Genomic DNA, 17,304 nt, shown 5'->3' with positions numbered 1-17,304 from the left:
TTGGGACATTTATTTTACATACATTTGGCAACTTTTCTCCGTTTCGTAGATTTGAAAATTGTGAAACAATTAAAGTGAAAGAAAGATAAAAGGTGTACCTTTGAGATTCTCGTCGTGTTCGAATAGGTGAAATTCGAAGAGGCGTCAATGACATTTGTCCAAATACTCGCAGATTTCCGCCGATCATCGATTCTGGGCGAGGGGTTAATGCACCGCAAACGAATGCCAGCGACGAGATATCTGTCCCTCATAATACTTTGATATCACGTTGATATGGTTTCTCAGTACGCGACACGACGGCGCTTTCTGCTCGCTGTGTTTATACGCGCTCGCGACACTGTTTACGTTTCTTCTGCGCACGTGAGAGCAGCTATCGATCTCGAATGGGACGTCGAAGGGATTCCTTTAATGAATCAACGGATGTGCACGGCTGCAAGGAAGAAAGATTGTATCAGTATGAAATTCCGTATGTGCGTTGTTTTATTAAGCGCTTAACAGCGACGACTCGTTAATAAAATGATAAAAGCGCGTTAAAAATACTCCAAGTTATTTTTACGGCACTTATCGAGATCCCTTCGCGACGGATATAAAAAAAATGTCACGTAACTAATTGTGACGCAGCAATATCGTTTTGACAAGTGCGACATAAATTTTATCTTGTGCATCAGACAGGTGGCCGCTACGGATATTTTTAAGTATCGAGGGATCAATATGATGTGAGCTTTATTCATAAAAGGGAAATGAAAGAAAGTGTTATGACCGCGTGAAGTCATTCTTGGCTAACAACAATTCAGTCCTTACCTGCGGAAGTAATTAGAGAGATTTGTTATTATCAAAGAAAGCTTCATGAGCTGCTGTCCTTTCATGTAAGTATCATATATATCTATACCTATATATCGTATACCTTATATCTGTTATTTTTTTACGATATATATTTTTACAAACGTAATATAATTAAATTTAATATAAATAAGACTGAGAATCATAAAAGAAATATTATGAAAAAGCCTGTAAGACTCAATGCAGTCATTGGTGTGAAAATGATTATTGTGTATATATTTAACAATTAATATCTACAGGAAAAAATTGAATCGCATACATTTTGACTTTGTATCTTCAGTGCGTACATTAAAAAATGAAATAGTTGTAAAGTTCAGATCAAATCTTCTATTTATCGTAATCGAGTAAGAATCGAATAAGTAAAATATTTGAAGTCGTATCGTAAATTGTTAAAAATTGAAGTCGTCACGTATCAAGTATACTATTAACCGATTAAATAACATCTGAGCGCAAATTCGCATCAGCAAAATTTCCAACTTATAGGCATTTAAGGAATTAATTTTGCTTAACACGCAGTTTTAGAATGAATAATGTTTTATTTTTGGAAAATTCAATATTACCAATCGATTGATTAGCAAATTTTACGTTGAAAAACTTAGGTTTTATTTTAATTTTATGTTTAATTTTCAGAAGATATAAAATATTAATACCCAAGTGTTCTTTACGGATGCTTAAAATGGAAAAGGTTCCTTATACGAGTTAAAATTCATTGAAGTTAAATAAATAAATAGAAGACATAATCGACACTCGCAACACTCATGGAATCATTTCATTCTTGTTGTTTATCAAATGTTAACAAAGACAAATAGTATCCGCGAGCGGTATGTGAGTGCCAGTTAAATGAAACGTATCCAATGGAATGCGCGAGAGAATAAAAATTTAGGGAGAACATAAGAAAGTCAAAATAAAATAGATTTGTTTTTTTATTCCTGCACTAGAATTCTCTTTCTCGCTTTCGCCAAATGTGTGTTTAAACATATACTTATCTCATTTTAAGTTCCAAATGTACACCAGTTTAGCTAAAAACAGACTCAATATCATATTGACAAATCTCTCTCTCTCATGACCAAAAATGACATAAATTCAATCAACAACTGGTCAGTATGACATCAAATTAACATTATTTCGACTTTCTTATTCTCTTTGGGAACTCTTACAGGCATCTTTATAATATTTTTAATATAATTACATATTTAAATTACATAAGCATTCTGTATGTGTATATAATATCTTTGTATCTATAATATCTTATTATATCGAAAAATATTATTTTTTATTATTAAAAAAATTTTATATATACATTTATATTCTTTTTATACATTTATTTATTTATATATTCATTCATTTATTAATTTGTTTATTGTATATTCATTCTTTTGTAAAATCAGAAATAAGTGTTGAATCGGTTGAACGCATGATTAGTGCATATTAAAGTCGTCGTAATTTATATACAAATAAAATGCAAATATTTCGAATTATAAAATATAGATTTTACTTAACAGCAATAAAATATATGTATATATTTGGGGATTTCATAGTTTAGTCCATTTTTACATTTACATCAAATGCACAATTTTACGTCATTTTATGCACGACGGCTTTAATGTACACCATAGTGTGCAACTAAATGCATCCAATAGAGAGAGAGAGAGAGAATTCACTCTACTACTCAACAACACAAAGTCTAAAATCAGGAGGTAAGACGTCTTCAAGATATCTTTAACCATTTCTTAGACGGTTCTGCAAACATGTTTTAAGATGTCTTATTATCAGACAAACGTCCTGATTTTGCTTTGTATTGTCTGAGTACAATCTGAAGCTTCACGATTAAATACTCTTAATGTCCAATTCGAGAGATCATTTGTATGCGACTCCACGCAGTACGCACACACGCACGTGCGTCCACAAGTACACGCCGGTCGCTGCACCTTTCAGGCTCCGCAGTGGAGAGTTCACGGGTTTACACGGCCGTGCACGCGTGTTTCTTTATGCCGTCGTGCGATACGTCACGCGTTGCCTACTTCTCCCACGCTCCCCTCCGTGATTCAGCCTCGCGCTTGCCGTCTCCCCCCCTCCCACGACCGATACGCTTCAGGACCGTACACACATTACCGTCGAAAAACTTGCTCCCAAACATCCAACATCCATACTTTTACACAGAATCAAAATTATATCCATTTTCACCAATGTAAATTCATTTTAATCTCCATCAATGTAGATTAATTTTAACTCAACTTAATTTTTACCTTCTTTTTAGTTAGAGAATTAAAAAAAAGATAAAGAATAAGTTTAAGATTAATTTTCTATGGCTGAACTATATAGTGTACATTTATGGAATTTAAAGTAAAATGGATATATTGATAATTTGGCGAAATCGCGCGGGAAGGAAAGTTCTAGTGCAGTTTAATGCACAAGAATAAAAAATAAATCACAAGATTGAAATTAATGTACATTTGTAAGATTTTCTCGTAAATCGTATTCTGTCAGAATACGCACTTCCCAATTAAAGCAAAAGAGTTCGTCTTAACAGAATTTCAATTAGTTAGGTATTACATTAATTTTAGTTTGCTTTTTTCAATTTTTTTTTTTAACTTTGAAGCTTCCACTTATTTTAAATTGTAATAACATAACGATGTATAATTCGTTAAAATTAGAAGTCATGATTTGAGACAATTCGTGCTTTGGAAACAAAGCCGATAGCTACTCCGCTACTCGATCAGTAAATACTGATTAACGGTAATGTTATATAAATATTATAATTTCCCATTCAATAATATAAATGTAATACACGTTGTATTCTCTAAAATTTTTAAAATGTATTTACTCTTATAGGTTGAAGATCGAGTCACTCTTTTTCAGGAATGGCTTAGACTTCAATCTTAGAAATGAGATTCCACTCTAAAAAAAATTAGAGATATATTACAGATATTATATTGTGAGTAAAACATTATAACATTACGACATTAATGTTATATTGCTGTTAGTTTGCGTTTACTGAATAGAATCATCAAATTGTGTTATGAGAGTCACCCAATAAACGAGAATAGATTAAAATGGATTGAAATTTTAATCCATTTGAATCCATCCGAATGTATACTTTTGTAGTATTCATGGTATTCTAGTTTTACTTTTTTTTATATAATATATATTCAATTGGATGGAAAAACTTTTTTTGGATTCAGTTGGATTGAAAAATCGCATTTTCTATTCAGAATTTTGAATTGGACAGTATTCGCGATGCACTTAAAGAACTGAAATTTTTTAATATTTTTTTATATAAAAGAGGGATAGGAATGTGCTTCATGTTCAATTCCTATAAATGAATAAAAATGTATTGCCCTGGTGAAAATTTGTCTTAGAATTTTTCCTATAATTTTACAGAATTTCTACATAATTTTATAACTTTTTCACATTTTTTATACGAATTGAAACATTTCTCAGAAAATCTACATCTTTTCTCAAAATTTTTCGTATATGTTAATTATAAAATATCGTAAAAGATTTTTAAGATTTTTTGGTAAGTATATAATTTCTGATGAAATGTTGTATAAGATCTAAAAAATTAAAAAATATTTTTTTAAAAACTGTAAGATAACAAATTTCAGAATATATTTCAGAATTCACCTGCGTGAAAGATTCCGAAAGAAGGTGTAAATTTTCCGAATATTTCGGAGTATTTCTGAAAAGCATTTCAATTCGTGTAAAAATTGTGAGAAAAATTTTCGCCAGGGTGGGAATATAAGAAGAATTCATTTCAACGTTTACAGATGCGCGTACCTCTGAAAATCTGAATCAATTTCAATCCATCTGAAAATCCATTCTCGTTCACTGGGCATCGAAAATGCTCGTGACACCCGTACACGCCATCACATGCCACAGGGCACAGGCCAGTGAGACCTGCAGCTGTGAGCCGCGGAATCGGCGGAGTGCGGACGACGAGCAACGAACGCGCACACGAGTCGCTGAGCGCTCTGCAGCTGATGCGGCTCGCTGCGCCATCCACTGCCGCTGCCGTTGTCCCGGTTGTCCTGCGCGTCCGTCTGTGTGTTTTATTTAACAAAAATGCTCCGCGCCGAGATTCGACGTCGTCCCCGCTGATTTCGCGCGATCAGCGCCCGCGTGTGTGCGAAACGCGCGGCGATAAGACCTCGACCACGATCGAGACTTCCAAAAGAAAAAAAAAAGTATTCGGCCGAAGGATCCCTCTCTTCTTTGTCACGAAAAAAATCCGTCGCCGAAACCATCGGTACGTGATGCGGCGCGCGGAATTCGATGTGGCGTCCGTGAATTCGCTCCCTCCGTTCATCCGGGTAATGGAGCGCGAGAAGCGGAGGTAGACAAAGGGCCGAGATCCCCGAGACAGCCGCGCACGTCTCTGCACGTCTCGCAGCTCGCTCTCGTCATCGCCGCGGACGGCCGTGGTCGCCGAGCGTCTCGGCGATTTATTTATATATCCGCGAGACATGCGGCCGTTAACATAGAAAACGCGTCGCTCGCTCGCTCGCTCGGAAACGATCCGCGTTTCCGAGGGCTCTTCGTTTGCGAAGGAATTCGGATTTTCGAAATTGATCCGGCCAAACACGCTCGGGGTTGTCCGTCGACGACGCGGTTGTGGTTTCTTCGTGGATCATCTGTTTCTCTTTTGTCTCCGGAGACAGTGAGGGTGAATTGATGCATTAGCGCGACATGCATCGCGATCGTTGGATTCTTCAGGATTTCCGAGTAACAGGGCTGTGTGTGCGTTGTTGACGGTGGAGCGGATGGTGGAGCGTAGACTACTTTAGAGCGGCGACTAGAATATATCCATTATGGAAGCGTTGCGTTTAGCTATACAGTGAGTGCTCCTTTTTCGGCAGATGTACCTCGTGACGTATTGTTTTGGTCACGCTAAAAGCAATTGATTGTAGACTGTCACTGAGAGAACGATCTGTACAGTTATCGAAAATGTATTTTGTTTTAGCTTATTTCCAACAGTATTTTAAAATTGTGAATAACAATGTAATTTTTAAATGTATTGTTTATCTTAATAATTATAAGTTGATAGGTAAAATATTTTAGAAACTCTTATCTCCATGTGCAAAAACTTTTTCATGTCTTGAAACAAGAAGTTATTTTTAAACAAATTATGGATTATATAATGATGATTATGTATAAATTATATATATTTTTAATTTATTTTTATTTAAATTAACTTCTTGCATATATTATGTATATTATATATATATTTAATAATTATTTTTTAATATTTTGTGTGCTGCGATATTTGAATTATGTTGATTTTAATTATTTGTAATTTTTATTTTTTGTTTAGGACACGGCTTGGGGAGAGGATGGTCAGCATGAGCTCCATGCTCGTAGAGACAGTCAGTATAAATTATGAAGACTTTAATGAGAGTTTTTTAACATGTGGTACCTGTCTCTGCGTTTACGATGGCAGCGAGCATACACCTAAATTACTACCATGTTCACACACGGTATGATTTATGTATAGAATAAAACATATAATTATATATACAATTGTACGTAATATATACCTTGATCTTATATACTTTGATAATCTTATCTCTGCATAGGTATGTTTACATTGTTTAACAAGAATTGCTGCGTCTCAAACACGAGAGACAGGAGCATTTAGATGTCCCATTTGCAGAGAATTAATAACTATTCCTCGTGGAGGGGTACCTGCACTGCCCCCGAGTTTTCTCGTAAACCAACTGCTGGACCTTATGTCTCGACAAAGACGAGAGGTATATTTGAGCAAAATATTGTCAATTTGTTATACAGATAAATTTTTTTTTTTTAAATAGTCTCAATATCATTATATTTATTTACTTGCAGGTCATCCCAAAGTGTTCAGTTCATATAAATCAGGAATTATTATTTTGTGAAACATGTGATACAGTGTTCTGCACAGTGTGTACTAGTGGGACACATGCAGGAACGTCACCTGGATGCACAGAACATACAATTATCCCTTTTAGTATTGCAATAAAAAGAATGTCCGAAATATTGTTGTATAAAGCTAACGAGTGTATATCCAAGGTGAAAACTAATTTTTCTTTTTTAGTTTTTAACTATGTTTTACATTAATAAGTCAATTATATTTTTTAATGTGCTTTATTCTTATTTTTTAAAATATTATATACTTATTTTTATATGCTTTATATATCTCTCTGTTGATGTAAATGTATATATAATGCTTTTATCCATTTGTGTGAAATGCAAGTATATTTTCAATTTTTTTTGCAAAAATATAATAATTTTTGTAATAGTGTTGCTTAATTTTTACTACACTTGCGTATCAAATAACGCGTACAAGTTTATACGTGCGTGCGCGCATACACACACACACACACGCGCGCGCGCGCGCGCGCGCTCGCACATACACAATGAGATATATGTATAGCTCGATCCTTACTGAGTTAAGAGTTACGTTTTTAGTTAACACAGGCACAAGATTCTGTGAGCACGGAACTGCAACGTTTGGAAGCCTCTACGGAAAAGTGTTTGAGCGCAGTAGATACGGAATTCGCTGAGATTATCGCAAAGATAGAGAAACGTCGCATGGAATTGCAAGCTGCCGTAACCGCTGCTGCTCGTGACAAGAAACACGTACTTGAAGAACAACATTCTCTTATTGAGGCAGAGAAAACCAAAGTGGAGAGAGAATGCGAAGGATTGCAATATCAGGTACAGGGTAATAAGAATATATTGATATAACGTTACTTCTCGCGCGTATCATTTTACAAATGAGATTTCATTTTACAAATGAGAATCTTGCAGGTTGAGGTCCGAAATATTACTCAACGTATTAACAGCTTGTCGGATCAGCTTGATGCAGCAACCGCTCTCAGTGAACCTAAGGAGAATGCCTTTATTACATTTGAGTTTAATCATAACGACGCTCTCTTTCAATTAGAGCAAGCACTGAGTAACGTAGGACGAGTACGTTCTAGTACAACATTACCAGGTACCTTAAAGATTAATAATGTAGTAAAGTTCTCTCGCTTTAAAAAGAGTTACTCATTTATTATAATGCATCGTGTGTTTCTTTTGATGACATAATTTAACATCAAGATGTAATATGAATCAGATGCTTTAAAGACATTTATAATATTTTCTATATGTATGCCTTTTGCATCAGGTTTATGCCGAGCCAGATTGAAGGATCTAGCAATAGTAAAGCTACAAACAATCGTCGTAGTCGAAACGGTAGATTATCACGGTCATCCTCGAAATGTCGGTGGTGATCTTATTAGCGCCGAATTGACGCTTGCTGATAATATGCATGCAGAAAGTCAGAATGTTCCTATTGAGACAGAAGTGAAAGATCTGGAGAATGGAACTTACGAAATTTACTTCCGGCCACCAACTGCAAGTCGATATGTTTTGAAAGTGTCGGTGTTCGAACGACCTATTAAAGATTATCCGCTATTTTTCGATACGACTGAGCACAATGAACCTATTAAAACATATGGAAGACGTGGTAACGGAAAAGATGAGTTTCACCAGCCTGTTTCAGTAGCAGTGGACGATGAAGGAATGATCTATATTTTAGATACTGGAAATTCTCGTATTAAGGTTTGTTTAAAACAATATAGAGAACATAGAATTTTACAAAGTATTTAATTCTTTTCATATTGTTTCAGGTACTCAATTGTGATTTGGAGTTTCAAAGACACATAAACAATGAAGGCTTAGAGGGTCGCAGTTGTACGGGGATAGGTATATCTCAACAAGGTCTCGTAGTCGTAAATTGGCGAACGCGAAAGATTACGGAAATGACTTCATTAGGTGATACAATCCGATCTTTCACGCATAACGCATTTCAAGTTAGTAATTTTTATCGCAAACACACACCATGCATTTCTTAATATTTCTTAATTGTGACGTTGTTTTTATGTTCTAGGAACCCATAGACATTGCAGTGGACAACAGTTATGGGCACATACTTGTCGCTGACAACGGTCAAAGCTGTGTATTCGTATTTGATTCAGACGGCAAGATACTATTCCAGGTTAATTTTTATTTACATAAATAAATATATAAATTTTCATTGCAAGTTATTTCGTATAGTCCTCGTATAGTCATCATGAAACATTAACAGGTTGGTAAGAGAAGCACGTTCAAGCTAATCAGTTCCGTAACTGTCGGTCCAGCCGGTGAGATTTTAGTTGCCGATAGCAGAATTCAAGTGTTTTCCGCGAAGGGAGATTTCTCCGAAGAAATATATTCTGAGGGCAAAGGTAAGTTTTATATATAACTATATTTGTTTGAAAAATATTGTTTAATTGTAAATGAATCGAAAGATATACATATTGCTGCGACATACTATACAAAAATAGGAAACATTTTATCGTGTAACGAAGATAATTTTAGCATATCTAATTTATGTATGATAGGAAAAGGTACCTATGGAGGAATAGCTGTAGACGCAGATGGCAAAATTATCGGTACTCGTACAGATAAGGGTCGTAGCATAATACAAGTTCTAAAGTTAGGGGGAGGTAATATCTTAACCGAAATCGATTCACACAGCTCGAAATTGCGACGTCCCTCAGGCATAGCTGTGCTGCCAGATAATCACCTAGTGGTGGTGGACTTGGGCAATGATTGTATAAAAAAATATAGGTACTGGTAAAAAGTCATTTATTTAATCATCAAAATTCAAATCGCAAACGAGAAGAAAACTCATTGCGAAAGTACCAAAAGTCAGTCTAATTTAGAATTATTTATTTAAGTTTTTTGTGGAACTTGTAACATCACATATTACGAATGTATAATGCCTATGTTTTTATAAATTTTTATGTATAATTTATAAATTAGTATAAGATGTGAGATAAAATAGTAATGTCAAACTTGACATAAACTCTTTCTCTATTATCCTGGGTATTTCATGTCCGATTGATTTCTGTTCGAAACGGATCCGACGTTTCTTATTCTCTCTTATTCTCTCACAAAAAGTTTATATTGACATCGAAGTATGGCGACCGCGGCTATCAATTTCCCTGTAAAGAGCACGGAATTCAATTCTGCATTACTCATTTTTATGTACTTTTTTCAAAACTTCATATATATCTTTTATTCGACTTATGATTTCTTTTATGACTTCTTCGATAATTATATTATACTACATTTTATTATTTTTCAAAATAAAGTTTGAATATTTGTTCTACAAAATTAAAAGTATATTTATAAATTTTTAGAAATTTTTTAAACCATTTTAAATAGGTGAAAAAAATGAACGAATTCGAGATATTCACGATAATAGGGATACAGCATCGAATTGAGCATGTAAGGATGGTCAAAATAAACTTGACATTACTATTTTAACTTCAATTTGCTATATATAGTACCATATATATTACAGTTTATAGTTTGCCTTTTCATCTAAATTTATTTAATTTCTTTTATTTAGTGTTGTATGTTCTCTTATTTTCTGCGTATCTGTGGGAATACAAAGTTCTTACCATTCGTAAAACAAAGTCACTCGAAATGCTCAGTACTTATTGTATGTATACTTTTTATATTTGATAATTTTTTAAGTCATTGCGATTAATATTTAATCGTTTGAATGCATAAAACAACTTTGTTGTTGATGACTAATCTAGATATATCGGTGGATGATAATCCTTTCCTGATTTTATAAAATTAAACTTAAAAGTTTTTCTTCTTTGCATGTCAACCACAGATTCATATATGATAATTGCAATTATAATTTATCATATATTGAATGTTGTAAAAAATAATATATCCAAATAATAATTAATTTAATTATTCTAAAATTGTAATCTAGAGGTGCCATAGAAATCTTTGATCAAAAAATGATCTTTTTCTTTTTATTATTAGTGAATCTGAAAAGATACTGTACACAATCAATACCTTTAATGGTCTAGCTGGGTTTTAAATGCTTGTATAATTCTATGTGAATTTATATACTACGTATGTAGTTCTTTAAACCGCTGAAATGATTTTTTGGTTTTGAAACGCAAATTGGATTACCGCAGCAATGCCACATTGACTAGCAATTTAACAATGAAAAGATACTGTATTTGTTTCATTAACAAATTTTTTTAAATATTAGTAGAACGCTTTTGTATTAATAAGTTGTCTAATTACTGCCGTTGTCAATTATTATTTGACATACTTTCTACAAGTTTCACATAGTGTGTCTAATAAGAGCATGACAAACTTTTATTTGGGAATTGTTACATCAAAAGCTTTTTAACGAGTAGATAGAATTTTTTCTCCTACGACACATTATACAAAGAATTATTGTCTGATTTTTACTAAAAAATGACATATTTAACGATGAGTGCTGCGTACGCTATAAAATTTGAAGCTATTTTTCTTTTCATGCATCCGAAAGGAAAAGTCGCAGGAAACGGCTGCAAAAAATCCAAGGCATTTATAAGCAAGCGGATAAAATGGTATGAAGTATGAAGCACAGTAAAATGACATAAAACAATAAATACCGTTGATGATTTATCGCGCTCTTCTTAGACAGATTATACAAGCATAAGTTTATCTATAACAAGATAAAATTGAATTCAAATCCAGTTACGCGAATGTTTATCCTATAAAACAAAATCATAAATAATAAATCTAAAATTAAAACAATAAATTTATATTACTTTAGATAAAACTTGTCCTCTTTAACTATTTTCTTTTTATCAAATATTTTGAATAATATTTGCAATTGATCGATTTAACGTTTAAAGAGAACGCTTCAATGGAAAATATTATATTTTCATAACAGGATTAAAAAAAAAAATTTTTTTTTCTTTATCTAATGTATTTATAAATTTTTTAATTATTATGAAAATAATATTGTGGCACTAGATTATCATAATAATCTGAACAACTTGTCTTAATTTGTTTCAACAAGGAGAGAATCATTATTCGCAGATGTATAATGTTATATAGAAATATTATATATACACTGCCGTTCTATATTATTTTAAAATACATCCTTTCTATGATAGAATGCAGAACTTTGCATTACATAAAATTAATCATATGAATAACTTCATCATATGATTGCTTGGATATCATATATCAAGATAAAAGAGTTTCAGTAAACTATGAGCATCTTCTTTAATTAAAGTCGTGAAAACATTTTTCTTAAATTTGTGAAACTATTAATATTTTTAAATTTCACGTTTTAGTCATTCTATCTGTTACATTTCTTACACTTTATTTTTTCTTTCTTTTTTTCTTCTATTTTATTTTCGTAGCATTTATTACTTGCAAAAGTTTCTTGTATTCCTAACAAACAAGAAATTCGACACTACGTGATTTTTAACAAAAAACGTAAACTATAATTAATGTAAGATAGTTACGCAAAAAACTAGAAATATGATAAAAATTGTATATATATCTTTTCAGTATTATCATACATTTTGATAGAATTGGCGACATGGTTTGTTTATCTAGAGATATTTTTTAAATTTCGTGAAATACATGATTCTTTCGACAATGATGCACTTTTTTGAAGGCCTACAGTCATTCATCATAACTGAATTGTTATTAAAAGAATAATTCTTTTTAAATTTCACCGTGCAAATGACTTCATCGTTGAAATATATTTAACAACATGTACATTAATTAAGTTATTCTGGATAAATTATAGGAGGACTAGCATGAAAATTTAAGCAGGATTTATTGCGTCGCTCGATTTCTTTTTTGTATATTCAAAAATATTCGATTACAATCATGAAATATTAGTTAAATATCATTATGATGCATATCTACTTATCCTTCGATACTTACTTCTTGACACTGAAAGTGATAAACTTACATACGTACGGCTTACAGTCTCTATTTCTTTAAAAAGCAGATTATTTTTTCACGCAACATACTTATATCCATATAGAATCAATTGATTATTTTTTCACGCAACATACTTATATATATATATATACATATACATCCATATAGAACCAATTCTTAAAAGAATTAGTCTTAATATTTTTATGCCATTTTATCTTTTACGTGACTTATACAAGTTGCATTTTTTAGAATCGTTTGCCATGTTAATATCGACGAGAATTCTTGTTATATCGTAAAAATTTTTCTTGGAACATGCAAAGCTATATTGAATCTACATGATATGCAATTTTTAATGAAAATGGATAATGATGAGTTTTTCATTTTTGCAACAAATGCAAAGTTTTTCAATAGCTTCCTATTTTTCGGATTGTTTCGTAGAGATACGACATTCCTTGTGAACTGCTTTGCAGAGTGATCTATCATAGGCTACATTTAATGTAAACCGTCGCATATTGCTTGTATGTATGTATGAATACGACGAGTCACTATAAAATGCATTATCACGTTAGTCCTTAGCGAAAAGCATAACAGTGCCTTTATTGAGAAGATGTCACCGTACAGTTTATATCTCACGACGATTGATTCATATATATTTTTGTTGAAATTGATCTGTGTATACGTTTAACACTTTGATCGTTACGAATCATATCTACATTTTCTTAGGAATTATGACGTTTGGACGAACATATTCTTCATTCACTCAGATGGTTAAATCTGTCAAGAGCATATATTGCAAACTGTGTGTTGCATATAAAGGACTGTGTTCCAAAATTCATTGCCAAAATCTGTAGTTACACTATTTTCAGATTTTCGGCATTGGCAGTTTTGAAACACAGTCTATGTCAACAAAACTTCAGCGATAAGTGAGCACAGTCTATTGTTGTTCCTAATATAGAAATGTATTAGAAATCGAAGCAAACCTTGCGTTATGATATCATGATAGCAAGGTATACTCCATTTCTACTACATTTCTGTTACATTACGGCTGACAGTCGTAATGACAGAAACCAAACTTAAACACAGTGAATGAGAATCTATTCTAAAATCCTGATTAAATTGACTAGCATTTTGCTATTTGGGTCAATCATATAAGTGATGATGAGAATTAAGTGAAAAAATCATGGTATTCCTAATATATAAATTCAGTTCTATAATTCTCAGCGAGAAATATCTTTACGTATGTGATATAACGTACAAAGTGTTAAATTGGAAACGGAGTTGCAGATCGAGAATCAAATCAGAACTTTCGTCGCAGTGATCCGTATCGATTACGCAACTATATATATAGACTTATATTCCGAAATTTCTGGTCCTATTTGTTATTCGACGTATCTAGAGTCATTGAAAACGTAACGTATTGAATTGTAACGTGAAGGTGTGTCATTTTATTCAAAGTCTGATCCTAAAAGATAAGCCTGATTTATGTTGTATGTCAACGTCTTATTGTTGCCTAAGTGTCTATCATAAGTAGCATACCAATTAATTTAGTATCCTTTTTTCTTTGTTTTTTTTTTAAATATATAAATCGTTCAGCCACCCATCGCAAACACCATGCAAACTCAGACTGATATATATTTCTTGTTTGTATTTTTTGATATTGTTTAATCTAGTCATACGTCAGCTATAACTGTAACACTTATATATCATGACTCCATCATGCTGTAATATAAAATACATTGTAAATAAATATGTAAGCTTCATTCACAGTGGTTTTAATTGAACACAGAATACTTGAAGATAAATTTATTTTCTCGTCAAGGTAATAAAGTTCAATGTCACGTTTTTTGAATTCCTATTTCTCAATTTAGAGTACATTCCAAAACGTTATCTCTGAGGAAAATTTTCGAAATATATAATACACATAACGCACGCACATATACTATGGTATATAGAATCTTTAATATATAGAAAATATTTTTATAGTATACATAAAAAAAGAGAGATAAAATTTTATAGTATATAGAAAATCTTTCTTGGAAAGTACATGTTTCGAAATGTAGCCTCAATAGATACGTATAAGATTATTAAATATACAATTATTTAAGAATTCATTATAATTTTGGAATAATATACAATTTTAGGAAAGAGATATCGTATTTTGTTTAACAATGATGTTGAATCATTCGTGCAAATTTTTAATTGTAAAATATAAAATTATGTATATAAGTAATTTAATTGACAATTAACTTATCAAATATCTGTAATATTTTGTTATTTTATTTAACATCGGAATTGTGCCATATTTATTAAATCAAAATATAAAATTATAATATTTATACAGGGTTTTTAAATTATAAATTCTTAAAGATAACTTCGATCAATACTTCTCGATAATCAGCGATCATCAAATAATATCTGCAATATTTTGTTAAATTAGCATGAATAGAATTAATTTTTCTGTTTGACAGACAGAAAAAAAACAGAGTAGAGACCATAGACGGCAAATTTCACTGCAAGTAATCTAAATCAAATAAAATTAATGAGAATTGACTGAATAGCTGTCGTGCCGTCACGCTACGCCGTCTTTAAACAGACTGCTCTGGACTGCTCCGAGCGACTATCACGCGGTCGCAAAGTAGTAAGTATACCCGGCTAGCGAGTAGCGCGTAGGAGTTCACGTCCCTGAGTGCGCGAGAGAGACGGGCACGTCGGCGTGGGAGGGAGCGAGACACCGATAGGACGCTAGCTACTACACTCGCTACGGTGCTGGCTGCTACGGTGGTAGTGAATGGAACGCGGTGTGCCGCACGTCCTCGCGTAGTACAACGCTCCGAACGCTCCGCGGGTGCCGCGCCACCAATGGCCAGCGAGTACGGGCGGTCACGTGACGCGCGTGCCGAGCCAGCAGCAGAACATTGCAAATGACAAGACGCGTAGGGCATTGTCGTCGCGCCGCCGCTGCCGCCGTCGCCGTCGCCGTCAACCTATCGCTCGGGAATACCTCCGGCCGTGCTCGCGCAGAAAATCATCCCCTTGGTGGTAGCGCTTAGCGCAGGTGCCTCCACGTCGGGACGCTAGGCGTCCCTGAAGCAGTCCGTAGTCGTAGTCGGTTGCGCGCGCGACTCGTCAGGAGCTCCCGCGCCCTGAGAGAAAGAGCGGCCGCGAGCCAAGGAGGAAGCCGCCAGGTGCGCGTTCGGTTCGGTCCGCGCGTGCGAATCCGCGATTCGCCGTCGCCGTCGCCGTCGCCGTCACCGTCGCCGTCACCTTCGCCGTTGCCGTCGTCGTCGCCGTCGTCGTCGCCGTCATCGTCGACGCCGCTGTCGTTACGTGAAAGTGAAGAGAAGATGTCGAGCTCGCAGCGTATGCGAAAATCCTCGCCATGCTCGAAGCAGGGCCCGATGCGCGCCACCCTGCCCGTGAGCTCGCTGATGAGACAGGGCCGGCAGAGCAGCAGTCTCCGCAAGAGCAACAGCAACAGTCCCACCGTCTCGCCGACGAACGCGGCCGTCTGGCGGGCGCGCATCTCGCCGGAGACGTCGTCTTCCTCGGGACAGCGGAGCCCCGGATCCCTGTCCTACAAAGGTACGATCCCCCCCCCTCTCTCTCTCTCTCTTCCGCTCCACCCCCTCCCCTCCTTCCGTGAACTTGTTCTTTGTACTCGTGGAGTTTTGCTCGAGGAACACGTATTCACACGCGTGACCCCCCTTGATCACCGGAGTGCCGGAGTCGTTATCACGGACGAATATTTGTCCTAGTGATGATGACTTCGGCGCTCCAAGGGACTACCGGTCTGTACTGTTACTTGTCCTTCGAAGGACACGTAATCCATGGAGATTCTGATCCAGTTGAGAAGTACGTAAATCCTGAAGCGCTCTGTGCAAACTTAACATTTGTTAAACAAGCATTTTTTTCATAGGCTGTTTCTTGCCATTGTCCAAGATATGTAAGTTAGAGAGTTGTGTTTACTGCAAGTGGAAGATGTTGTGTCTGATTGAAATATTTCTCAATCCTCAAATTGTTTACACTTTGACAAGGTTCTCTTTTTTTTTTCATTATTTGTGATATAGAATAAAAAAACATATAAGAGAATGATTCGTAAGCTATGTTTATCATCATCTTTGACTCAGTAGCAAAAGTTTTCTATTTATTTATTTATTATTGTTGAACCAAATTTACAGAATGATGGAAAATGTTTTTTTTTTCCATACAATTGATCTATTATTTACCACATTTGTTTATAAATATTGCCTGGTAAGTATCTGATTTTTGTTTTTATTAATATGTATTTACTATGTTATAACATTATGTTTATAACTTTGTTTATACAATTCATAGATTGTGTTTTAGTTACTCACAATTATACACGCTTTTCAATTGTTTTGAAGAATAAGAATTTTTATTTTTTGAGGAGTCTATAAGTAATTTATTCTTATTCCTGTATTGCTACATATGCATCACAACTACAGTAACCGAAGATACATTTTTAGTTCGGTTACACTATTATTTTCATATTTATGTTTCTTATTATTTTATTTAACAAATACACTTATTATTATATATTCCACTTTATATTCCAGCAACCGAAATAATATATTTATAGTTCGGTCTGGTGCATGTGTATATATCTTGTACCTTAATCTTACAGTTTACTAATTTCAGACTGGACTTCTTTATGTTATTGTCTTTTTACTT

The 17,304-nt window shown here is 34.2% G+C and overlaps 2 protein-coding genes across 7 annotated transcripts in view; both read left to right on the top strand.

The window, feature by feature from the left end:
* Positions 1 to 11,401, top strand: part of LOC108753208 (tripartite motif-containing protein 2-like) — a 12,959-nt gene extending 1,558 nt beyond the window's left edge. Inside the window, exons 2-12 of one of the 4 annotated variants that reach the window (XM_018494603.1) lie at positions 669 to 866; positions 6,152 to 6,314; positions 6,414 to 6,587; positions 6,679 to 6,882; positions 7,282 to 7,530; positions 7,624 to 7,810; positions 7,985 to 8,421; positions 8,490 to 8,672; positions 8,750 to 8,857; positions 8,948 to 9,086; positions 9,243 to 9,515. In XM_018494603.1, coding sequence (XP_018350105.1) covers positions 847 to 866; positions 6,152 to 6,314; positions 6,414 to 6,587; positions 6,679 to 6,882; positions 7,282 to 7,530; positions 7,624 to 7,810; positions 7,985 to 8,421; positions 8,490 to 8,672; positions 8,750 to 8,857; positions 8,948 to 9,086; positions 9,243 to 9,481 — 2,103 coding nt within the window. In that variant the 5' untranslated portion in view covers positions 669 to 846 and the 3' untranslated portion in view covers positions 9,482 to 9,515. Of the gene's footprint in view, positions 1 to 668; positions 867 to 4,782; positions 5,675 to 6,151; positions 6,315 to 6,413; positions 6,588 to 6,678; positions 6,883 to 7,281; positions 7,531 to 7,623; positions 7,811 to 7,984; positions 8,422 to 8,489; positions 8,673 to 8,749; positions 8,858 to 8,947; positions 9,087 to 9,242; positions 9,516 to 11,209 lie in introns of those variants that run through there. The other 3 variants (XM_018494605.1, XM_018494604.1, XM_018494602.1) reach the window with 3 other exon arrangements.
* A 4,478-nt stretch (positions 11,402 to 15,879) lies between these two features.
* LOC108753219 (glucocorticoid-induced transcript 1 protein-like) overlaps positions 15,880 to 17,304 on the top strand; it is a 10,139-nt gene continuing 8,714 nt past the window's right edge. For 2 of the 3 annotated variants that reach the window (XM_018494630.1, XM_018494629.1), the window contains exon 1: positions 15,880 to 16,194. In XM_018494630.1, coding sequence (XP_018350132.1) covers positions 15,957 to 16,194 — 238 coding nt within the window. In that variant the 5' untranslated portion in view covers positions 15,880 to 15,956. Of the gene's footprint in view, positions 16,195 to 16,290; positions 16,465 to 17,304 lie in introns of those variants that run through there. The other variant, XM_018494631.1, reaches the window with a different exon arrangement.

The sequence above is a fragment of the Trachymyrmex septentrionalis genome, unplaced genomic scaffold (assembly GCF_001594115.1).
Source record: "Trachymyrmex septentrionalis isolate Tsep2-gDNA-1 unplaced genomic scaffold, Tsep1.0 scaffold66, whole genome shotgun sequence".
Lineage (NCBI taxonomy): Eukaryota > Metazoa > Arthropoda > Insecta > Hymenoptera > Formicidae > Trachymyrmex > Trachymyrmex septentrionalis.
Note: the sequence above shows the minus strand (reverse complement) of the source record. Positions and strands in the feature narration are given on the sequence as shown.